This window comes from Symphalangus syndactylus, chromosome 13, assembly GCF_028878055.3.
Source record: "Symphalangus syndactylus isolate Jambi chromosome 13, NHGRI_mSymSyn1-v2.1_pri, whole genome shotgun sequence".
Taxonomy (NCBI): domain Eukaryota; kingdom Metazoa; phylum Chordata; class Mammalia; order Primates; family Hylobatidae; genus Symphalangus; species Symphalangus syndactylus.
Genome location: NC_072435.2, coordinates 60,111,622 through 60,137,597, shown reverse-complemented (window position 1 = coordinate 60,137,597; position 25,976 = coordinate 60,111,622). Strand labels below are relative to the sequence as shown.

Below are 25,976 nucleotides of genomic sequence, written 5' to 3'. Positions count from 1 at the left end.
TCACCCGATTTTCCTGCCTCAGCCTCCTGAGTAGCTAGGATTACAGGCGCACACCACCATGCCCCGCTAATTTTTGGTGTATTTTTAGTAGAGACAGGGTTTCACTATGTTGGCGACTGGTCTAGAACTCCTCACCTGATGATCCACCCGCCTCAGCCTCCCAAAGTGCGGGGATTACAGGCATGAACCACCGTGCCCGGCACCCATAGACAACTTTGTCTGTTTGTGCTGCTATAACAAAATACCTGATTTATAAAGAACAGAAATGTATCACAGTTCTGTAGGTTATGAAGTCCAAGATCAAGGCATCATCAGGTTCAATTGTCCTCTTCCAAGGGTGCCTTGATGCTGCATCCTCCAGAAAGGACGTGTGTCCTCACATGCAAAAGGGAGGACAAGGAAGTATGCATTGAGCCTCTTTCATGAAGGCTGTAATCCCATTCACAAAGGGAGGAGCCCTCATCACCTCTTAAAGGCTCCACCTTCTTTTTTTTTTTGGAGACAGAGTGTCGCTCTGTCGCCCAGGCTGGAGGGCACATTCTCAGCTCACTGCAAGCTCCGCCTCCCAGGTTCACGCCATTCTCCTGCCTCAGCCTCCCGAGTAGCTGGGACTACAGGCGTCTGCCACCATGCCCGGCTATTTTTTTGTATTTTTTTAGTAGAGACGGGGTTTCACCATGTTAGCCAGGGTGGTCTCGATCTCCTGACCTCGTGATCCGCCCGCCTCGGCCTCCCAAAGTGCTGGGATTACAGGCATGAGCCATTGCGCCCGGCCAGGCTCCATCTTCTAATACTATCACATCGGTAACACCTGAATTCTGGAGAGGACATGTTACATTCTGCCCCTGGACCCCCGCTATATTCATGTCTTTCTCACATACAAAATACATTCATTTCATTCCAATAGCTCCCAAAGTATTAAAACTCATTTCAGCATAAACTTTAAAGTCAACTTAAATGGCAGAGTCTCATCTAGGTATTATCTAAATCATGTGGTGATTCATTCTGAGGCAAATTGCTCTGTAGTCCTGTACCTGTGAAACTAAACTAGTTATGTGCTTCCAAGCTACAATGGAATAAGACAGACATTTCTTTTTTTTTTTTTCCAGGCTGGAGTGCAATGGTGCGATCTCGGCTCACCGCAACCTCCGCCTCCCAGGTTCAAGCAATTCCCCTACCTCAGCCTCCCAAGTAGCTGGGATTACAGGCATGCACTACCATTCCTGGCTAATTTTTTTGTATTTTTAGTAGAGACAGGGTTTCTCCATGTTGGTCAGGCTGGTCTTGAACTCCCGACCTCAGGTGATCCGCCTGCCTCAGCCTCCCAGAGTGCTGGGATTATAGGCACGAGCCGCCGCACCTGGCCAGGACAGACATTTCTATTCCAAAACAGATAAATAAGAAAGTATGGGTCACTGGTCTCAAGTAGGTCCAAAACTGAACAGGGCAAACAACAATAAACCTTTAGCCTGGAGAATAATCATCTTTGACTCTTGTCGCACGTTCCAGACACACTGGGATGGGGGTTGGACCCCAAAGGCCTGAAGGGACCCTGCCACCATGTCTTTGGTGTGCACAGTTAATACTGCAGTTCTCATGGGTTGGAGTCAGGTGCCACTGGCTTTCCCAGGCCCATGTTGGATGCTGCTGGCTCTAGAGGTCTAGGGTTTGGGGAGTGGCACAGCCTCTATGACTCCACTGGACAATGCCCTAGTGGGGACTGTCTGCAGTGGCTCTGCCTCTGTAGTAGGTCTCTGTCTAGGCCCTGAGGCTCTCCAAGGCATCGCGTGCCTGAAATCCCAGCTATTTGGGATTCTAAGGCAAGAGAATTGCTTGAGCCCAGGAGGCGGAGGTTGCAGTGAGCCAAGATCGCACCACTGCACTCCAGCTTGGGCAATACAGTGAGACTCTGTCTCAAAAAAAAAAAAAAAGAAAGAAATCTCTTTGAAGGATGCCATGCTTCCACATCTTGTGCACTCTGCACACTTGCAAAATCAGCACCATGTGGATGCTAAGGTTCACTACTTTGCCGTCCAGAGCAGGGACTAAACTGCACCTGGGCCCACTGGAGCCACAACTATGGCAGCCAAGGAGCACTGTGCCGGGATGTGGGGAGCAGAGACTTGAGGCAGCCCCGGGCAGCAAGCCGCAAAGTTCCATGAGTGTTCTAGGCCCTTCCCTTGAAACCATCCTGCCTTCAAGGCCCTTGCACTGTGGGCCTGTGATGGGAGGAGCAGCCTTCTTTGTGTTGTTATTAGCAAATATATTACATTTCTGTATGTTATGGGCCCAATAATACATAAATACTCATGTTTCATAAAATTTGTATATCAGTTAAGAGAAGAGATATATATGTATACTGTCTTTTATAATTACATAAAATTGCCTTTCTTTTTTTTTTTTTTTTTTTTTGAGACGGAGTTTCACTCTTGTTGCCCAGGCTGGAGTGCAATGGCGTGATCTCGGCTCACCGCAACCTCTGCCTCGCGGGTTCATGTGATTCTTCTGCCTTAGCCTCCCGAGTAACTGGGATTACAGGCATGCATCACCACACCTGGCTAATTTTTTATTTTTAGTAGAGACCAGATTTCTCCACGTTGATCAGGCTGGTCTCGAACTCCCAACCTCAGGTGATCCTCCCGCCTCAGCCTCTCAAAGTGCTGGAATTACAGGTGTGAGCCAACGCACCCAGCTATTTCTCTTTTTCATATGGATTTGTATAAGGAATACATAAGGTTGCATAAGGATAACCACCCCACTCTGTTTTACTGATGTATAATTGACACATACATGTATGTATACACACACATACAAACACTTTTATCCATTGATGGACACTTAGGTTTCCATACCTTGGTTATTATGAATAATGCGGCCATGAAAAGGACTGCAAATATCTCTTCAAGTTACTGACTTTGGCCATGTGTGGTGGCTCATGCCTGTAATTCCAGCACTTTGGGAGGCCAAGGTGGGTGGATCACGAGCTCAGGAGTTTGAGACCAGCCTGCCAACATGGTGAAACCCCGTCTCTACTAAAAATACAAAACTTAGCCAGGCATGGTGCCACACGCCTGTAATCCCAGCCACTCAGGAGGCTGAGACAGCAGAATTGCTTGAACCCGGGAGGCGGAGGTTGCAGTGAACCGAGATTGTGGCACTGCACTGCACTCCACCGTGGGTGAAAGAGCAAGACTCCGTCTCGGTGCAGGGGGAAAAAAGTTATTGACTTCATTTCTTTTGACTGTATAGCCAGAAGCAGGATTGCTGGATTGTATGGTTGTCCTATTTTTAAGTTTTTGAGGAACCTCCATACTCTTTTTCAGAAGGACTGTACCAATTTACATCCCTGACAGTGTGCAAGGCTTCCCTTTTTTCCATATCCTTGTCAACATTTTTTTCTTTCTTGTCTTTTTGATAACAGCAGTCCTATCAGGTGTGAGGTGATATTTCATTGTGGTTTTGATTTGCATTTCCCTGATGTTTAGTGATACTGAGCACCTTTTTATATACCTGTTGACCATTTGTATGTCTTCTTTGCAAAAATGTCTATCAGGTTCTTTGCTCATTTTTTAATTGGATTTTTTTTTTTTTTTGCTATTGAGTTGAATGAATTTCTTATGTATTTAGATATTAACCCCTTGTCAGATATGTAATTTGCACATATTTTCTCCCATGCTGTAGAATGTAATTTCACTTTTTAAATTGTTTCCTTTATTTTGTAGAAGCTTTTTAATTTTATTTGGTCCCATTTCTTTGTTTTTGCTTTTGTTTCTGGTGCTTTTGGTGTTATATTTTTAAAAATCATCACAAGACCAATGTCAAGAGCTTCACTATGTTTTCTTCTAGGATTTTTATAGTTTCAGGCCTCATATTTAAGACTTTAATCCATTTTGAGTTAATTTTTGTAAGTGATGTGAGGTAGGGGGTCACTTCATTTTTTTACATGTTGATGGATTTAGGATTCTGGGTTGAAGGATTTTGTTTGTGTGAGTACTTTGTATATATCATCCCACTGCCTTCTGGCCTTCATTTTTTTCTGATGAGAAATCAGCAGTTAATACTTTTGTATTAGTTTCACTTCTAGCCTGCAGTTTCCTTTTATTGCTTTCAAGATTTTCTCCATTTCTTTCTTTGGATTTCAGTGCTTTTATAATGATGCATCTATGTTTGGATCTCTATGCATTTATCCTACTTGGTGTTTGTTGAGCTTCCTGGATGTGCAGTTTAATGTTTTTCAATAAATTTGGGAATTTTAAATCCATTATTTCTTTGTAAATTTCAAATCCTTTTTTTTCCTCTCTCACCTCTCTTCTGGTACTCCTGTTTATATCAGTGTGCTTAATGGGGTCCCATATTTCTCTGAAATGTTAATTTGTCTTGTTTTCTCTCTGTTCATCAGATTACACCATTGCTATTAATCTATCTTCAACTTTGCTAATACTTCTGCCAGTTCATATCTACTATTGAGTCCTTCTAGTGAAAATTTCATTTCAGTTATTATACTTTGTAACTTCAGAATTTCCATGTCTATTTTTAATAATTTTATCTCTGTTGATATTCTCCTTTTGATGCAACGTTATGATCATACCTACATTTACTTTTTTATGGTTTCCTTTGTCTACTTGAATATGTATTATAATGTATAATTTGAAGTCTTTGCCTGTTTATAATTTTAAGTCTTTGCCTATTAAATCTGGTTGCTCTCACAAGCAGTTTCTGTTGTGGGCTTCTTTTCCAGTGTGTAAATCATACTTTCCTGTTTCTTTGCCTGTCTTTTGTTTGTGGAAAGTGGACATTATAGACAATTGTTGGAACTCCAGTACTTTTGTCCACACCCTCTGCCTCAGGGCTTGTTATTGGTACTTGCTTATTTACTTGCTTAGTGACTGTGATATGGTTTGGCTCTTGTATCTCCACCCAAAACTCACCTTGAATTGTAATAATCCCCACATGTCAAGGACAGGACCAGGTGGAGATAATTTAATCATGAGGGTGGTTTCCCCCATACTGCTGCTGTAATAGTGAGTGAGTTCTCACAAGAGCTGATGGTTTTATAAGGGGCTTCCCCCTTAGCTCGGCTCTCATTCTCTCCCTTACCACCCTGTGAAGAGGTGCCTTCTGCCATGATTATAAGTTTCCTGAGGCCTCCCCAGCCACACAGAACTGTGAGTCAATTAAGCCTCTTTCCTTTGTAAATTACCTAGTCTTGGGTATATCCTTATAGCAGCATGAGAAAGGACTCTCTGGATTATTTTAGTGAAGTCTATTCCCACTATGTTGTAAAATCTCTTATGCTGCTCATTGGGAGTACAGCCTTGCCTACTTTTACAGACAGCATTAGATGATAGTGGTTTTGACAGGGCTGTCTTTGAACATCTCCCTGACCACCCCCAGCTGTTAAGCACCACTAATTGCAATTTAATGGCAGTATTGCTTTCATAAGTGCCCTGGAGTATACATTGCTTCACAGGCTAATGTAATCAAACTGGGGCTTTTTTGAGGTCAGTGTTTGAGATTTGTTCTGACAATAGAATGTCTTCCCAGGTGTCTATCAGTTTCTGTCTGGCAAACCAACCACCCTACAGTATAACATACATCTCTAATCTATCAACCTCCTCCCAATTGCCCTTCACCAAAACTTTCAGTTTTTGACATTGCCCTTAGGTTTAAACTTCTCCACATTCTGTTGCAAGTCAATTCAGTTCCTTTGAGGAGCAATACAGAACTCTCTGTTCTATGGCCTACTTCTCTCCCTGGACAAAATCTCAGAGCCACCATTCTAGTGCTGGAGGTAGGGACAGTGGCATGCATCTCTCTGAGTGATTCCCCTGCTTTAGGAGCTGAGTGCTTGGTAGATGGCAGATGGGGCAGCAGCCAGGTCTCCCTGGCTTGCCTGTTTGGGCATGGAACACCTGCCCCGGGAGCCAGGACACAACAGTTGGAACCTCAGTATGCTCAGCAGTACCACATCCAAGTTAAAGCCTATATTTCATGTTTTGGGGCTAGGCAGAGGAAGGGAGTCCTCATTCTTCAGCTGTGCAACAGGTAACTGGGGCAGAGTGAAAAGTGATGATGTCTTACCCCACCTAGGAAGGTAGATATCTGACTGGGGCAAGGGTTGAAAAGTGGTGAAGAAGCCCCGTGCCCTTGGCTATCCTGTCGAGAGTGGAGTCTTTCTCACCAAGATAGAATGGACAATGGAGGGCTCAGGTTTGGTTCACGGAGTCTAGACTCTCAGAGTTCTTAACATGTTTTTTGAGATTTTCTTAAACTAATGTTTCTTCATTTGCTGTACATTCCTAGCACCATTTCCAGAGACTTTAAATGGTGGTTCTTTCTTAAAAAATAATTTTTACAGTTTCACTGGGGATCATGTCCATGGAGCTCCTCATGCTGTCATGCCAGAAGTGGAATTCCCTGACCAATTCTTTACAATTCTAACCATGGACCATGTAAGTTAACTATTTCTCTTTTCTTTGTGATATTTCCTTTTTCTGATTCTTCCTACCAAACACCTCTGTCAAAGAACCTGTACCACAACCCCATACTTCTTCGCTTTCTAGTAAGGGCTGGAGTCTAACAGCACAGTGTCCCTCCTGTGTGCCTCTATTCCCCAAAGAATGTTCAACACTCCTATGTGTTCAGTCCTTTGTCAAGAGCAGATATAAAGCAAAAGTTGAATCCCTAGACTTTTCCTTGTCATATTCTTGGGTAGGGAAAAAGCAGATGGATCTGTTTGATAATTGGGCATACTCTGACCTTCTCCACAGACTTGAGTTTCCAGGTAGATTGGATTTGATGTTGAATGGCCTCAAGTCATACAAAATGATGATGATTGTAGACACAGAATTGGAGACAACCTTGTCTAACCTAAACGTTGGAAAATAATTAAGGCTATTATGTTTTTAACAAGAAAACTACTCTGTAGCCACTAAAAAACACTTACTAAAAACTTCATCGCTAGGAGTAATAATTCTTATTATATAATGTGAAATAATATGTCACATAGTAATGAACTTGGAGCTACAAGAAATCTTTAATTTTGTTCATACCCCATTTTCAAAGTTAGATATTTTTCTCCTGTACAGGGGAATGACGGTGTAGAAACTTACCTTTATTGATGATTCATGAGGCAGGCACATAGCATGAAATGTGCTTGTATATAGTACTTCTTTTAATTTGTAAACTGGTTATTAATTTCCAGACATGGTTGGCTAAATAAGAGATCCCATAAGTATGCACAAAGATTTCAGTGGATCAAAGGGAGTCTTGAAAGATGATAGTCTGGTCTGGAAGCACTAATTTCCTTACTTCCCATGTCACAGTCTTCTTTTGGCCTCCTTGTTTACTGTCCAATCCCCTTGCTATAAGGCAATTCCTCTTGTCTTTTTCTCAAAAATATTTCCTTAAATTTTACCTGTAATGTACGGGTTTGTTGTTTCAGGAACTGGTGACACTCAGGGATGTGGTCATCAACTTCTCTCAGGAGGAATGGGAATATCTGGATTCTGCTCAGAGGAACTTATACTGGGATGTGATGATGGAGAACTACAGCAACTTACTCTCACTGGGTAAATTTATCTGCCTCAAATAACTTAGAATATACTCTCTAGACTATCAGCTGATACTCAGTGAATTCAAGGCTATGTTTTGTTTTGTTTTTGAGATGGAGTCTCACTCTGTCACCCAGGCTGGGCTGCAGTGGCATGATCTTGGCTCACTGCAACCTCTGCCTCCCGGGTTCAAGCGATTCTCCTGCCTCAGCCTCCCGAGTAGCTGGGATTACAAGTGCCCGCCACTATGCCCATCTAATTTTTTGTATTTTTAGTAGAGACAGGGTTTCACCATGTTGGCCAGGCTGGTCTTGAACTCCTGACCTTGTGATTCGCCCACCTTGGCCTCCCAAGGTGCTGGGATTACAGGCGTGAGCCACTGCGCCAGCCTCAAGGCTATGTTTTAAGAAACTAGGTGAACTTCTGATTTCAAACACATGCTTTCAGTATTGTCGTGTTGCAAATGACATCTCCATTAGTCTTTAACATTCTTCATGATATTCTTACCTTCTCAGGCCCTTCGTATAATTTCTACCTTCTTTGATACCAAGAAGCTGGATTTGACTTATGGGACACATATAGCATATCACTGAGACATTACAGGTTGAGTATCCCTTATCCAAAATACTTGGGATGAGAGTGTTTTGGATTTGGGATTTTTTTTCAGATTTTGGAATATCTGCATATACATAATGAGACATCTTAGGGATGGAACCCAAATTGAAACACAAAATTCATTTATGTTTCATGTACACTTTATACACATAGTCTGAAGGTAATTTTATACAATGTTTTTAATAGTTTCGTTCGTTCATGAAACAAAGTTTGTGTTAAGTAGTTATGTGTATTTCACTTGTAGCATCATGTTAGTGCTCAAAAAGTTTAGGATTTTGTAGCTGAATTTCAGATTGTAGATTAGGCATGTACAACCTGTACATTGTGTTTGAGGTCAGAATTGCTATAAATACTTTATATTCTTACCTGCCTTCTGGGAGAACTTTTAACATACTGTGTGTCCTGATTTGTTATGATCGTTAAAAGAATCTCTACCATTTATATATTGATGGATTGATAAAGAGTTCATATTCATTTCCTCCCACCTGCTTTATGGCTAAAGAACTTTGCATTTAACATTAAATTAGTATTTCACCAAGGACCTTTTAATAGCTCAGAAAGTTACTAACTTTCCTCTCAGCTTCCATAGTTCTTGCCTTCTACTTGGCCCCGTCCTAAGCACTTTACATAACTGACTCTTGGCTGGGCGCGGTGGCTCATGCCTGTAATCCCAGCACTTTGGGAGGCTGAGGTGGGTGGATTGCCTGAGCTCAGGAGTTCGCGACCAGCCTGGGCAACACGGTGAAACCCCATCTCTACTAAAATACAAAAAAATTAGCCAGGCATGGTGGCATGTGCCTGTAGTCCCAGCTACTCAGGAGGCTGAGGCAGGAGAATTGCTTGAACCCGCTAGAACTCAGGAGGTGGAGGTTGCAGTGAGCCGAGATGGCACCGCTGCACTCCAGCCTGGGCAACAGGGCAAGACTCCATCTCATAAAAAAAGACTTGTTTAATTCGTACAATAACTCTGTGATATAAGTGTTATTTGTATTATTGTTGTACAGAAGAGGCTGCTTACAACAGAGAGTATTTAGGTACTTCTGCAAGGCTACACAGCCACTTAATTGCAGAGGTAGGCTTTCTACCCAGGCAATCTGGCACCAAAGACAGTATTTTTTAACTGTTATACTGCTTCTCCAGACAAAGAATTAGTATGGGTTTAAATAACATAAGAGCTTTCTTTACCTGTCTAGTCTCTTTATATTTGATAATTCTGTGGTTACTCTAAGGTGAATGTTTTTCCAGTTCCCTCACATTTCTCTTTTCTGACATCTTTATCAATATAATTTTAATTTTATTTAGTAAAACTTTAGCCAATTCTCGGCGACAGAGCAAGACTCCGTCTCAAAAAAAAAAAAAAACTTTAGCCAGTTCTCAAAGCTGTATTTTAAAAATTGGCTATAATAAAAAAATACGTTGTTACATTTCTTTGTTGTAAGCAGTCTTCCATTTCTAATCCAATTGGGATCACCTTACTGGAGGAAGGGAAGTTGCTCTATAGAGTTTATGGGATGTGAAAGAAGACAGGGCCAGGTGAGTGATGGCCAATGAGTGATAGAAAGTCATTGCCAAAGCACAAAGCCCATCTGGTCAAGGAGGGAGATTAGCCCCTGTGATTCCGTTGGGAAAATCCATTCAAAAATAAAACCTTTTTTTATTTTTTTATTTTGACTTTTATTTTGATGCTGTTGTTGTTGTTGTTGTTTTATTTTATTTATTTATTTTGTTGAGACAGAGTCTCACTCTGTCACCCAGGCTGGAGTGCAGTGGTGCAATCTCAGCTCGCTGCAACCTCCGTCTCCTGGGTTCATGCCATTCTGTCTCAGCCTCCCGAGTAGCTGGGACTACAGGCGCACGCCACCACACCCAGCTAATTTGTTGTATTTTTAGTAGAGACGGGGTATCACTGTGTTAGCCAGGATGGTCTCGATCTCCTGGCCTCGTGATCTGCCCGCCTCGGCCTCCCAAAGTGGTGGGATTACAGGTGTGAGCCACTGCACCCAGCCCAGACTGTGTTTTTGTTTTCGTTTTTTTTGTTTTTTTTTAAAAAAGAAACAAAAGCCTGGCACTTGGAGGAAATTAAGATCTTCAATGCCACCAACTGTTTTCCAGTTCATCTTGTATTTAGACTTATGTATGTATGTATTGACCAAAAAAAAAATGCTCATTCATATCCTCAATATTTATTCAGTGTCTACATTGAGACAGATATCAGTACAATGGTGAACAAGACCAATACAGACTCTGCTCTCATGGAATTGACATACTAGTTCTTGAGATGTATAATAAACAAGTAAACAGATAAGTAGAGAATATATATAGTGATATGTGTAAGAATAAAGGGATACAGTATGATGGAGAAAGAGCTAATTCAGACAGTGTGGTCAGAAACCAATCTGTCTGGTCTTAATTTGGCATTTTATAGATATACAGTTCCTTTTCAGTGATTCACCTAATGTTTTTGCAATTGGAAGTCCTCATTGGAATCAGTGTGTTTCAATTTGTCATTCCGTTTATATATTAGTTGCTGTCATGTTCTTTGGTAAACTTTTGTAATTCTAGTAGGAAAGGCAAAGAGGCTTTTTAAATTACATGTCTTTTATATTACTGTAAGTAGCCACCTCAAATGTTGCACTAGAAATTTTCATACCTTCTATTAAGTCTCATTATGTTTATTGATTTTATTGGTTCAGTATACATTAGCCCGCCAGAGTCTGATTTTTGATGTCCAGCTGTATGAATATTGGATGAAATTTTGATATACTGATACCATGTTTCTTATGGTGATTTCTGTGCGCTTTGGCTTTATCCTTTAATCTTTGAATTTATTCTCACTTTTTGTCAAAAGCTTATCCAAGGCTCATTCCATACCCTCCCTATCCCAGACCTAGCATTGAATTGGATATGAGTGCATTTTTCTGGTTTTGTTTAGTTTAGCATGTTTCAGTACATAAACTTTTTTCCCATTTAACTCTTGTATTGTCAAAATGGTGGCACTTTAGCTCTCTCAAGCTATTTTTGTGTCCCTTTGATGTGACCCACTGTTGTAAAACTTTTTTCTTTCTGGCAAAACATTACAGGTTACATCTCATACCTCCCCTGGTCCAGATCATGATTCAGGTCTTTGTTCTAGGATTCCTGGCTTATTATCTGCTTTATTTCAATAACAAGGACAATAAGGCATGGTTATGATTTTTCTGTTTCATGGAGTGAGTGTTTGAAAATTTTATCTCATTCCAGGAATTTGGTTTTTTTCCAACTATTGTTGCTTTTTGGGTTGGTTTTAAATATCCCTTTACCAAGAAATTCATTCATTAGTCTACATTTTCAGCTTTATTAGCATAGGAGTCTTAATAACATTTTGTGTATGTTTTTATCACATTGTGATTGCTAATTTCTCACCTTTTCTTTAGGTCACTGTTTTGTCTTTAGTGGGATATATACATTGGTTATTTTTACTTTTTCTTTTTTTAAAAAAAAGCATTTAAGTTTTTACTTTTTATGAGACAAATGTATTTGCGTTCCATAGATGTCAGTTAGAAATGTTTTCAACATCATGGTTCTCTACAAACTTTGTGATTTCAGTTACATTTCCACATTGACTCAACAGTTATTTAATAGTGAGCTTCTTTTTCTTCTTTTTTTTTTTTTTTTAAAGACATATTCTCATTCTGTTGCCCAGCCTAGAGTGCGGTGGCGCAATCTCAGCTCACTGCAACCTCTGTCTCCCAGGTTTGAACGATTCTCCTGCCTCAGCCTCCCAAGTAGCTGGAATTACGGGCATGTGCCACCAGGCCCAGCTAAGTTTTTTTGTATTTTTAGTAGAGACGGGATTTCGCCATGTTGGCCAGGCTGTTCTCAAACTACTGACCTCAAGTGATCCGCCCACCTTGGCCTCTCAAAATGCTGGGATTACAGATGTTACAGCCACTGCACCCAGCCTAGTAGAGAGCTTTATTTCTAACTGAAACTTCTTTTGATTTACTGATACTGGCACTCAACTCTGGTTTTAATGTTGTTGTCAGATATTGATGCCTGCATTATTTCATCTTATACATAATTAAGTCACAGAAAATTATTCTTGCCCTTTATCATGCAGTGTTTATGTGTTGCTCTGAGTTTTCCTCAGGCATTCTCTTCTCTCATTGTTGGCCTCCAGATGATGTCCATAAAATCCTTTGCTACGAAGTGCCTTCCAATCTTGTCTACCTAGACCACCTTCTTCATATGATTGTTAGCATATTCTCCTTAATATCTGAAATATATTTTTGGAAAGTACAGCATTAGCTGACTTTCACTATAAGAAAATGGAAAGGAATATCTGTAAAAGAACATAAAAGAAATAGACGAAGGCAGGAGAATGGCACGAACCTGGGAGGCACAGCTTGCAGTGAGCCGAGATTGCGTCACTGCACTCCAGCCTGGGTGACAGAGCGAGACTCCGTTTCAAAAAAAAAAAAGAAATAGATGAAAGTTTTAGGAGGACAGCGGAGTAAATGTAAATATGCTGTTGAAGAGAAGTAAATAACACATCTCATCTTGATCGTATGTCTTCATTCCACATGTCAATCGTGGCTCTGCATAGGAGGGAATAAGCAATACTGGTGGACAATATGTGTAGGTGGAGAAGCAGTTGGAAAATAAATACATATGAATGTTTGCCATATTTATGTATCTTACTGTATTATAAATATACACATGTAATCACTAATACAATGTGAGGGTTGGGAGGCATTGGTAACTGGAATTATTCTTTGTTTTTTTTTTTTTTTTTTTTTTTTGAGACGGAGTCTCGCTCTGTCGCTCAGGCTGGAGTGCAGTGGCGCAAGCTCTGCCTCCCGGGTTCATGCCATTCTCCTGCCTCAGCCTCTCCAAGTAGCTGGGACTACAGGCGCCCGCCACCACGCCCAGCTAATTTTTTTGTATTTTTAGTAGAGATGGGGTTTCACCATGGTCTCGATCTCCTGACCTCGTGATCCGCCCGGATAACTGGCATTATTCTTATAGTTACATAATTATTTTGATGATTATTGTTTTCTAGTGACTTATCTTTGTTTATATGCTTTTATTTTTATTTAGATTCATTCATATAGTGATCTACTTTTCCTCTAATTATCATATACTATGTCCTTAGGGCTTGTTATAGATTGGCACATGAAAATTTATTACATTTGTCCTTGTGGAATTTAAGGAATAAGGAAGTAAATGGTGTAAGAGAAAAGTACTGAATACACAACAAAAAAAATATATGAGGGTAAGGCACTAGATATGGGATTAGAAACAGAAATGAAGTTATTTAGGGTCAACTAATATACCCTTTCTGAGGATATCTTGAGACCTTAACAAAGAAAAGAAGCTGGCATACAAAGAGACCATTTATGTGAAATGAAATGTCCTGTGGATAGCTCTAAATGATAGGAAATTTGTTTCGATTTAGGAGGTGAAAAATGATTAGGAGAATGGGTTAAAATGAGGTGTTTTTTTTTTTTTGAAACAGACTTTCACTCCGCTGCCCAGGCTAGAGTGCAGTGGTGTGATCTCAGCTCCCCACAGCCTCCACCTCCAGGGTTCAAGCAATGCTTGTGCCTCAGCCTCCTGAGTAGCTGGGACTACAGATGCATGCCATCATGCCCGGCTGTTTGTATTTTAGTAGAGGCAGGTTTCACTATGTTGCCCAGGCTGGTCTCAAAAGTTCTGAGCTCAGGTAACCCACCCATCTTGCCCTCCCAAAGTGCTAGAATTACAGGCGTGAGCCAACACGCCTGGGCAAAATGAGGTCTTACAAACCGCACCTTGTTATTATCCTCGGTAAAGTTTATTTTTGGGGAGGAAAACCACGAAAGTGTTAGTATATATGGATTATCAAATTTTGATCTGCATTAGCATTACCTCTACAAGATGCTAGTGACTAGTTCTACATCTACAGATTTTGATTTCGTTTAACCAATGAGCTTACCAGGTGATGACCAACACACAAATTTCAGATCCACTGACTTAATCTTTTACCTTTATCACAATCCTCATAATGTTTATGTTCTGCTGTTACTCTGTGAGCTCTCTTTATCTTTCATAACAGTATTTTAACCAATTCATGTATATGGTGAATTATTCTTAAATTGTCTCTTCTTTCTATAACTTTTATTTTTGTAGTACATGAAAATTATTTTTTTTCCTTTCTTTCAGATTTGGAGTCCAGGAATGAGACTAAGCATTTATCCGTAGGAAAAGATATTATTAACAACACTGGTTCTCAGTGGGAGGTAATGGAAAATAGCAAGTTACGTGGCCTTGAAAGTTCCATTTTGAGAAATGACTGGCAAAGCAAAAGCAAGATTGAAGTACAAGGACCTGAAGTGGGATATTTCAGTCAGATGAAAATCATCTCTGAAAATGTGCCCAGTTACAAAACTCATGAATCTCTTACTTTACCTCAGAGAAGTCATGACAGTGAGAAGCCCTATGAATACAAGGAATATGAGAAGGTCTTCAGCTGTGACTTAGAGTTTGATGAATATCAGAAAATATATACTGGTGGAAAAAACTATGAATGTAATCAATGTTGGAAAACCTTTGGGATAGATAACTCCAATATGTTACAACTGAATATTCATACTGGTGTGAAACCTTGTAAATATATGGAATATGGGAATACATGTAGTTTTTACAAAGACCTTAATGTATACCAGAAAATTCATAATGAGAAGTTCTATAAATGTAACGAATACAGAAGGACCTTTGAAAGACTTGGAGAAGTTACTCCACTTCAAAGAGTTCATGATGGTGAGAAACACTTTGAATGCTCATTCTGTGGGAAATCCTTTAGAGTGCATGCACAACTTACTCGACATCAGAAAATCCATACTGATGAGAAAACTTACAAATGTATGGAATGTGGCAAGGACTTCAGATTTCATTCACAGCTTACCGAACATCAGAGAATTCATACTGGTGAGAAACCCTACAAATGTATGCACTGTGAGAAGGTTTTTAGAATTAGTTCACAGCTCATTGAACATCAGAGAATTCACACTGGTGAGAAACCTTATACATGTAAGGAATGTGGGAAGGCTTTTGGAGTATGTAGAGAACTTGCTCGTCATCAGAGAATTCATACTGGTAAGAAACCCTATGAATGCAAAGCATGTGGAAAGGTCTTTAGAAATAGTTCATCCCTGACTAGACATCAGAGGATTCATACTGGTGAAAAACCCTATAAATGTAAAGAATGTGAGAAAGCATTTGGAGTAGGTAGTGAACTTACTCGACATGAAAGAATTCACAGTGGTCAAAAACCTTATGAATGTAAGGAGTGTGGAAAGTTCTTTAGACTTACGTCAGCCCTTATTCAACATCAAAGAATTCATAGTGGTGAGAAACCTTATGAATGTAAGGTATGTGGGAAGGCCTTTAGACATAGTTCAGCCCTTACAGAACATCAGAGAATTCATACTGGAGAAAAACCCTATGAATGCAAGGCATGTGGGAAGGCCTTTAGACATAGTTCATCCTTTACCAAACATCAGCGCATTCATACTGGTGATAAACCCTATGAATGTAAGGAATGTGGGAATTCCTTTAGTGTTGTTGGGCATCTTACTTGCCAACCGAAAATTTACACTGGTGAGAAATTATTTGACTGAAATAAATGTATAAAGTGGTTTTTTCTGATTTTCACAGGAAAATACTGTGGATGGATTTAATAGGTAATCAAGGCAATTCAGTATCTCCCTCTTTTAAAGTCTGTTTTTAGACTTCATGGTCATTCTGTATGTAGACGTAGAATTGCTTAGTCATAGCTGATATATACTTATAGCTTTGTTAGATGTTGCCAAATATTTCTCCTTTTTATGTTAAACAGAGTTTTTTTCATGAGTTTCTCATCCTGGCATGTTTTGTTTACAATAGCTTTTGATGTTTGTATTATTGCTCTTTTGACTATTCAGTTTTTTAATTGTAATACTACTTCAGTATCTTTTCTGCATTGTAATTCTTTGCTTGTGATATCTACACTTACTTATTTTCCTCCAGAGAGTTAGAACTCCTAGTCAGATACAATGTATTTTTACAGTCTTAACAGCTCATCATTTTGTGTAATGTTCTTGTTTCGTTTTGAATGATAGAAGTGTGATCTCCTTTCCATTTTCATCAAATTGTTGACTTCTCTTTAAATTTCTACTTTATTTTGATACAACATATTCCCCCCAAAAAAACACATACATAGGAACTGGTTATATTCCACCATAACACACACACACTATATACATATAGTGTATATATACATATCGTGGGGAAAAGAGAGATCAGATTGTTACTGTGTCTGTGTAGAAAGAAGTAGACATAGGAGATTCCATTTTGCTCTGTACGAAGACAAATTCTTCTGCCTTGAGATGCTGTTAATCTGTAACCCTACCGCCAACCCTGTGCTCCCTGAAACATGTGCTGTGTCAACTCAGAGTGAAATGGATTAAGGACTGTGCAGGGTGTGCTTCGTTAAACAAATGCTTGAAGGCAACATGCTTGTTAAGAGTCATCACCACTCCCTCATCTCAAACCACTCCTAATCTCAAGTACCTAGAGACACAACACACTGCAGAAGGCCGCAGGGACCTCTGCCTAGGAAAGCCAGGTATTGTCCAAGGTTTCTCCCCATGTGATAGTCTGAAATATGGCCTCGTGGGAAGGGAAAGACCTGGCCATCCCCCAGCCCGACACCCGTAAAAGGTCTGTGCTGAGGAGGATTAGTAAAAGAGGAAGGAATGCCTCTTTGCAGCTGAGATAAGAGGAAGGCATCTGTCTCCTACTCCTCCCTGGGCAATGGAATGTCTCGGTGTAAAGCCCAATTGTATATTGCATCTACTGAGATAGGGGAAAACCACCTTAGGGCTGGAGGTGGGACATGCTGACAGCAATACTGCTCCTTAAGGCATTGAGATGTTTATGATATGCACATCAAAAGCACAGTACTTTTTTCTTAATCTTGTTTATGATGCAGAGACATTTGTTCACCTGTTTACCTTCTGACCTTCTCTCCACTGTTATCCTATTATCCTGCCACACCTGATAATGATCAATTAATACTAAGGGAACTCAGAGGCTGGTGCCGGCGTGGATCCTCCATATGCTGCACGCTGGTCCCCTGGACCCCTTTTTCTTTCTCTATACTTTGTCTCTGTGTCTCTTTCTTTTCCAAGTCTCTCCTTCCACCTAACGAGAAACACCCACAGGTGTGGAGGGGCAACCCACCCCTTCACATATAGTGTATATAATGTATGTGTGATGTATACTATATATATATCACATATACTATGTGTATATAGTATGTGATGTATACTATACTCACACATGCACTATATAACACTATATACACACACTCTATGTGTATATAGTATATACACTATATACTGAGCACTATATATATACACATATATAGTGTGTATGTGTGTTATATTGGAATATAACCAGTTCCTTTAAGCAGTCTTTTTACCTGCAGGCTGTACCAACCAGGATCCAAATGAAGAGAACTCTTTTAAATATTTGATAAAACTACTCACCCAGTAAGTCTCTTAAAATTTATCATTCTCTTAAATTATCACTCTTAAATTTGTCAAACACCTTTAAAAGGGGAGAAAAAATAACCATTGAACTTGCATTAAGGGGATTTACAACTATATATTAACATGGCTTCAATTGATTTTTAATCTATTACCATTATTTTTCTTTTTATTCCCTCTCAGAGTTGCCTTACTAGGTTTGGGCATTTCAACAATCAGCAGACCTTCTTTGGTTTAACTAATCTCATTTAACTCCAAAATCATCTCTCTCTTAGGACTGCTGACTTGGTTATGCAGTCGATGAGATCACGAGCCACTGGTTATTAGATTTTTTTTTTTTTTTCTGAGACAGAGTTTTGCTCTTGTTGCCCAGGCTGGAGTGCAGTGGCACAATCTTGGCTCACCTCAACCTCTGCCTTCCAGGTTCAAGCTATTCTCCTGCTCAGCCTCCCGAGTAGCTGGGATTACAGGCATGTGCCACCAAGCCCAGCTAATTTTGTATTTTTAGTAGAGACGGGATTTCTCCATGTTGGTCAGTCTGGTCTCGAACTCCCAACCTCAGGTGATCTGCCCGCCTCAGCCTCCCAAAGTGCTGGGATTACAGGCATGAGCCACCGCACCCAGCCTGGCTATTGGATTTATTTATTTATTTATTTTGAGATAGAGCCTTGCTCTGTCGCCAGGCTGGAATGCAGTGGCGTCATCTCAGCTCACTGCAACCTCCACCTCCCAGGTTCAAGCGATTTCCCTGCCTCAGCCTGCCAAGTAGCTGGGATTACAGGCATGCACCACCACACCCAGCTAATTGTATTTTAGTAGAGACAGAGTTTCACCATATTGGCCAAGACAGTCTTGATTTCCTGACCTCGTGATCCCCCCACCTCGGTCTCCCAAAGTGCTGGGATTACAGATGTGAGCCACCATGCCTGGCTGGTTATTTGATTTTTATAAGAAAATTTTACTATTATTTTCAGATAAATTTATGTCACTGTCACTCATTACATTTTAATTTTTGAAACTGGTGTCTTTCCCAGAATTTATGTACTCTATAAAGGTGTGAATGATTACCAGTATTAAGCCATTTTCTCATCTGATATATTGAGCTATGTTTTATGTAAGTATTGCTTATTCGGGTAGTTTTAAAAGATATGTAATTGGTTGTTGTTTCATGTCCTATACAGTAAGAACAAGAGTATGTTAACCTTTTTGTCAGGATATTTGCTATTTCATACCTTTGAAATAGAGTAGTAGCTCTATTTCTAACTAAATTCTATTTATGTGACAACACAGCTAATTTACTCTTGGATCTCATTCTGCCTTTTTATCCTGAGTTACCATCAGTGCTAATGTTCCTCTTTTGGGTATAGTTCTCCAAGAGAACTTGTCCTGTATTTCTTTGTGTGTGTTTTTGTCCTTCCAGCTTAAATTAAAATTAAATATCTAAACCTTGTATACAGACATTAAAATTAGTGAGAGAAACAAAATATCCTTGTGTCTTGGCTTTTACTTTTTTGAAGTCATTAACAAATAATAAATTAATGAATAAAATGTATCCTTATTATGTTTTCCTTATTTGTAGTTACAGCTATGTTTTTATCATATTAACATTTTTCATTTAACTTTGTTATGAACTTATGGCATTTCACACTTACTCGAAACCATAATATAATTACTGTTGGTGGTATTAGTTTGGTTTTTACTATTTTTACTCAAAAATATAAAACTTCACCATTCTTTCCATTTTCATTTGTCCCTTTATTCTTTCTGACTTTTCTCTAGCCTGCATAGGAGCTTTATTCTCATATTCAATAGGATAGGATATTGCAGTCTCATCCTGTTTTCTGCTGTCCTGCACCGTTAAATTTTATATGTCCAATGAAGGAATTATAATTCTATTTAATGGCGACTAATATATGTATGTTAGGGACAGGTAAAGAGTCCGTGACTGAGATTTCTGGAGTTATATAACCCACTGCGTCCATCCCCCTCCCCACTCCAACTTGCCAGAATTCATCCCTTAACCTGCATTGTGATTGTATTTGGATATAGGGCAATGAGGACATAAGAATGTGATTCTAATTTGATAGAAATGGTGATCTTATGAGAAGAGGAAGGAGAGATGTCTCTCCCTATGCTAACACACAAAGGAAAGTCCACATGAGGACACAAGGAGAAGCCAAGATAGCCCTTACCAGGAACTAAACCTGCTAATCCCTATTTTAATTAGAACAGTGAGAAAATAAATATCTGTATTTAAGCCTCACAGTCTATGGCATTTTCTTACACCACCCTAAGCAAACTAAGACAGTTGTTGGTACTGAGAAGTGGGGTGCTGCTATAACAAATAACCTAAAAATGTGCAAGTCCAAGCTTTGGAACTGGGTGGTGGGCAAATAGGCTGGAAGAATTCTGAGGGTGGATGCTAGAAATATGGATGTAAAAATGATTCTGGGGAGGACTCAAAAAAAAAATAGGACCACTGGAGAGAAAGATTCCATTTTAAAGAATACTGTCATGAACAGTATTCATGTTAAAGAAACAATCACAAACAAAATGTTGGTAGAAATATGGACATTTAAGGCCATAATAGTTTAGTCTCAGAAATGAGGAATAGTTTATTGTAGCAAGGAACTTGGCTGAATCATGTTCTAGTGTTTTGTGGAAGGTAGCGCTTCCAACCAATGAAAACTGAATAGCAGCGGAGATTTCTAATTATTGAACTTGTGGCTTGGGTTCTCTTTATTGCACATATAAAACAGGAAAGGAGAGAGATGAATTGAAGGAGGAATTCTTAAGCAATAAGAAACTAAAATGTGAAGATTTGGGAAATTCTTAACATAACCACACTGGGGAAAAATGAGGAAATGTGTATTTTGCTGTTTTGGAGTAGAGCGTTGTGTACATGTTAGGTGTTGTTAGTTGATAATCTTCCAGTCCTCTATTTCCTTCTTGATCTTCTGTGTAGATGTTCCATCCATTATTGAATGTGAAGTATTGAAGACTCCAACTATTGTAGAATTTTTTTTTTGCCTGCAACTTTTGTAGTGTTTGCTTCACTTCTTTTGGGGCTCTGTTTGGTGTGTTTGTGTTTATAACTATTATATCTTTTGATGCACTGACCGTTTTATCAATATATAATGCCTTTTTTTTGTCCCTTGTAAAAATTTTTGACTTAAAGTCTATTTTGTTTGATACTAGCATAGCCACCCTACCTCTCTTTTGCTTAATTATTTGCATGGAATCTTTGTCCACTCCTCTCACTTTCAACCTATTTACACTTTCGGATTTCTACTGAGTCTCTTGTGGAAAGCATATAGTTGGATCATTTTTTTTTAATCCATCTGGTAATATCTGCCTTTTAATTGGAGAGTTTAATCAATATACATTTAAATTAATTGCTTGTAAAGAAGGACTAACTTCTGCCATATTTTAATTTGTTTTGTGTATGTCTCTTTCTGTTTCTTAATTCTCCCAATATTGCCACCTTTTGTGTTTAATGGAATTTTTTCTTTTCTTTTTTTTTTTTTTTTTTTGAGATGGTGTTTCGCTCTTGTTGCCCAGGCTGGAGTGCAATGGCGCAATCTCAGGTCGCAGCAACCTCCGCCTCCCAGGTTCAAGCGATTCTCCTGCCTCAGCCTCCTGAGTAGCTGGGATTACAGGCATGTGCCACCATGGCCGGCTAATGTTGTATTTTCAGTAGAGACAGGGTTTTTCTGTGTTGGTCAGGCTGGTCTCAAACTCCCGACCTCAGGTGATCCACCCGCCTCAGCCTCCCAAGGTGCTTACAGGCAGGAGCCACCATGCCTGGCTAGAATTTATTTTACTGTATCATTTTGGTTCCTTTATTTTCTGTACATTTTATATTCATTTTCTCAGTGTTTGCCCTGAAGTTAACACATATTCTACTTCGAATTAATCCTATCTTAGCTTCAATAGTTTACAAAAATTCTGGTCCTATACATCTCTGTCCTTCCCCATTTATATTATTATTGACAGGAATTACATCTTTACACATTGTGTGCCCATTTACAGAGACTTATAATTACTGTTTTATGCATTTACTTTTTTTTTTTTTTTTTTTAGATGGGAGTCTCGCCTGGGCTGGAGTGCAATGGCGCGATCTCAGTTCATTGCAACCTCTGCCTCCTGGGTTCAAGCGACTCTCCTGCCTCAGCCTCCCGAGTAGCTGGGACAACAGGGGCCTGCTACCACACCCAGCTAATTTTTGTATTTTTTGTAGAGAGAGGGTTTCACCATGTTTCTCCAGGCTGGTCTTGGAACTCCTGCGCTCAAGTGATCCGTCCACCTTGGCCTACCAAAGTGCTGAGATTACAGGATGAGCCACCGTGCCCAGCTACATTTTTCTTTTAAGTCATATAAGAAGAAGACAGGAATACATGCCGAAAATACAATATTGCTGGCTTTTGTATTTACCTATGTAAATACATAGTTATGTAGTTCTCTTTACCAGTGTTCTTTATTTCTTCCTGTAGCTTTGTGTTACTTTCTAGTATCTTTTCATTTCTGCATGAAACATTTACATTATTTATTTATTTTCTTTTTTTATTTTATTTTTTTTTATTATTATACTTTAGGTTTTAGGATACATGTGCACAATGTGCAGGTTTGTTACATATGTATCCATGTGCCATGTTGTTTTGCTGCACCCATTAACTCGTCATTTAGCATTAGGTATATCTCCTAATGCTGTCCCTCCCCCCTCCCCCACCCCACAACAGTCCCTGGAGTGTGATGTTCCCCCTCCTGTGTCCATGAGTTCTCATTGTTCAGTTCCCACCTATACATTATTTATTTTTACTTCGTTACTATTATTTTTAGAGACAGGATCTCACCCTGTTGCCCAGGCTGGAATGCAGTGGCACAACCACAGCTCACTGCATCTTCAACCTCCTGGGCTCAAGCAATCCCTCTTGACTTAGTCTCCTGAGTAGCTAGGACTCCAGGTACCATGCCTGGACTTTAAGCTGTAGCATCAGAGAGATACAGCCTTACAGAGACTGCTTAACCAACCCCCATAATTGCACAAGCCAATCCCCTCTAATAAATCTCTTAATATACAGATACAGTATGTATATATCTCTTATTGACTCTGCTTGTCTTATTCAAGCCTGACTGATAACAATACCTTCCATCAGGATGAGGAAACTCCTTTATTTTCCTAGTTCTATTCTTAGCATTTCAAAAGTTTTAAATCATGCATGTATGTGGGACTGTATCAAATAATTTTTTGTGTCTATTGAAATCATCTATTTTCAACTTATTTGTATGTTGAGAGCTTATATTATCAATGGGTTTGGGATTCTGTCAGATGCTTTTTTTCAGTTTTTTGTTGTTGTTGTTGTTAAGGACTTTTTTCTTTTTTGAGACAAGGTCGCACACTGCTGCCAAGACCAGAGTACAGTGGTGCGATTGTGGTTCGCTGTAGCCTCGACCTCCATGGGTTCAGATGATGCTCTCACCTCAGCCTCTTGAGTAGCTGGTACTACAGTCACGCCACCATGCCTGGCTAGTTTTTTACTTTTTGTAGATACAGGGTTTCACCATGGGTCCTAGTCTGGTCTCAAACTCGTGGGCTCAAGCAATCCGCCTGCCTTGGCCTCGCAAAGTGCTGGGATTACAAGTGTGAGCCACTGTGCCCAGCCATGTTCAGGATTTTTGTGTCTGTGTTCATGAGAGCCTGTAGTTCATGGTCTGCAGTTTTTCTATTGATATTTATTTATTTTATTATTTTATTTCTTTAATTTTTTTAAGATGGAGTCTTGCTCTTGTCACCCAGGCTGGAGTGCATAGTGCGATTTTGGCTCACTACAACTTCCACCTCCTGGGTTCAAGCAATTCTCCTGCCTCAGCCTCCCACGTAGCTGGAATTACAGGACCAGCCACCACACCCAGCTCATTTTTATATTATTTTATTTATTTATTTTGAGATGGAGTCTCTCTGTCGCCCAGGCTGGAGTGGCACCATCTCAGCTCACTGCAATCTCCGCCTCCTGGGTTCAAGTGATTCTCCTGCCTCGGCCTCCTGAGTAGCTGGGACTACAGTCGCAAGCCACCATGCCTGGCTAATTTTTCTATTTTTAGTAGAGGTGGGGTTTCGCCACGTTGGCCAGGCTGGTCACGAACTCCTGATCTTGTGATCCACCTGCTGCAGCCTCCCAACATGCTGGGATTACAGGCATGAGGCACCGCACCCAGCCTTTCCTTTGATATTTAAAATCTGCCTTTGGTATAGGCTTAATATTGGCCTCATAGTATGACTTCAGAATTGTTTCCTTCTCCTTGTCTGTTTCCTGAAAGAATTTGTGAAGTATTGGTATTATTTTTTCTTTAAATATTTTATAGATTTCGATTTATGGACTATTCATGAAAAATTTTAATAAAGTCCTTTTTTAGTTATAGGTCTATTCAAGTTTTGAAATTTCTTCTAGAGTTGGTTCTTGTAGTTTATGACTTATCAGAAATGTTTCCCTTTTATCTAATTTGCCTGATTTGTTAACATAAAGTTTTAATTTTTGTAGGTTTTTGATAGTGATTTCCCTTCTTTCATTTCTGATTTTGGTAATTTGTGTTTTTTCCTTGTCAAGTTTGTTGATCTTTTCAAATAACTACCTTTTGGTTTCAGACATTTTCTAGTATGTGTCTTAATGTTTTCTATTTCTTTGATTTCCGTTGTGATCTTTATTGTTTTTCTTTTGCTTGCTTTGGATTTAGTTGTTCTTTTCTAGTTTCTTTAAGTTTCTAACTTGGCAGTTTCTTAAAAAGTTAAAATCTTTTTTTTTTTTTTGAGATGGAGTCTCGCTCTGTCACCCAGGCTGGAGTGCAGTGGCATGATTATGGCTCACTGCAAGCTCCACCTCCTGGGTTCACGCCATTCTCCTGCCTCAGCCTCCCGAGTAGCTGGGACTACAGGCGTCCGCCACCACGCCCGGCTAATTTTTGGTATTTTTAGTAGAGACGGGGTTTCACCGTGTTAGCCAGGATGGTCTCGATCTCCTGACCTTGTGATCCGCCCGCCTCGGCCTCCCAAAGTACTGGAATTACAGGCGTGAGCCACTGCGCCCGGCCTTAAAAAGTTAAAATCTTAAACTTTACCACTATATAATTCATCCACATAACCAAAAACCATATGTACCTCAAAAGCTATTTGTATTAGTTCATTCTTCATGCTGCTATAAATACCTGAGACTGGGTAATTTACAAAGAAAAGAGATTTAATTGGCTCACGGCGCGACAGGAAGCATGGCTGGGGAGGCCTCACGAAACTTAAAATCATGGCAGAAGGTGAAGGGAAAGCAGGCACATCTTTCATGGCCAAAGCAGGAAGAAGACAGAGCAGGGAGGTGCCACACACTTTTAAACAACTAAATCTCATGAACATTCACTCAATATCATGAAAGCAGCACCGAGGAGGAAATCTGACCCCATGATCCAATCACCTCCCACCAGGCCTCACCTCCAATATTGGGGATTACAATTTGACATGAGATTTGGGTGGGTACACAGATCCTAACCATATCACTATTGGGAAAAAAAAAGGTGGCTGGAATGCAGTGGCATGATCTCGGCTCACTGCAACCTCCCTTCCTGGATTCAAGTGATTCCAGGCACATGCTACCACGCCTGGCTAATTTTTGTATTTTTACTATAGACAGGGTTTCACCATGTTGGTCAGGTTGGTCTTGAACTCCTGACCTCAAATGATCTGCCTACGTCGGCCTCCCAAAGTGCTGGGATTACAGGCATGAGTCACCACGCCTGGCCTTACATGTGAAAAAATCTAGTTCACGTTAAACTTTTACTAGGTAAAAATTGTAGGTTTAATTTACATTTTATTCTTATCAGCAAGGATAATTATCTTTTCACATTATTATACACTGAAATGTGTCTACCTGTATTTCATGTTAAAGCCCTAATGACTGAAGGGACTAGATTTGGAGATAGAACCTTTAAGGAGATATTAAGGTTAAATGAAAGTGTGGGAACCTAATCTGATAGTGTTCTTACAAGAAGAAGAAGAGACACCAGAGATTTCTCTCTCCTCCCACACACAGTACAACAGCCATGTCAAGACACAAAAAGCAAGTGGCCATCTACAAGCCAGAAAGACAGCCCTTCACCAGAAATCAATCCTACTGGCACCCTTATCTTGAACTTCCAGCCTTCAAAACTATAAGAAAATAAATTTATGTTTTTTAAGCTACTCAGTCTGTGATATTTTGTTATGACTGTCCAAACA

General features: G+C 39.8%; 1 protein-coding gene across 6 annotated transcripts in view; it reads left to right on the top strand.

The window, feature by feature from the left end:
* Nucleotides 1–19,203, top strand: part of ZNF529 (zinc finger protein 529) — a 62,439-nt gene extending 43,236 nt beyond the window's left edge. For all 6 annotated transcript variants that reach the window (XM_063614143.1, XM_055239676.2, XM_063614144.1 and 3 more), the window contains 3 exons: nt 6,359–6,452; nt 7,445–7,571; nt 14,352–19,203. In XM_063614143.1, coding sequence (XP_063470213.1) covers nt 6,399–6,452; nt 7,445–7,571; nt 14,352–15,808 — 1,638 coding nt within the window. In that variant the 5' untranslated portion in view covers nt 6,359–6,398 and the 3' untranslated portion in view covers nt 15,809–19,203. The remainder of the gene's footprint in view (nt 1–6,358; nt 6,453–7,444; nt 7,572–14,351) is intronic.
* The last annotated feature ends 6,773 nt before the right edge of the window (nt 19,204–25,976 follow it).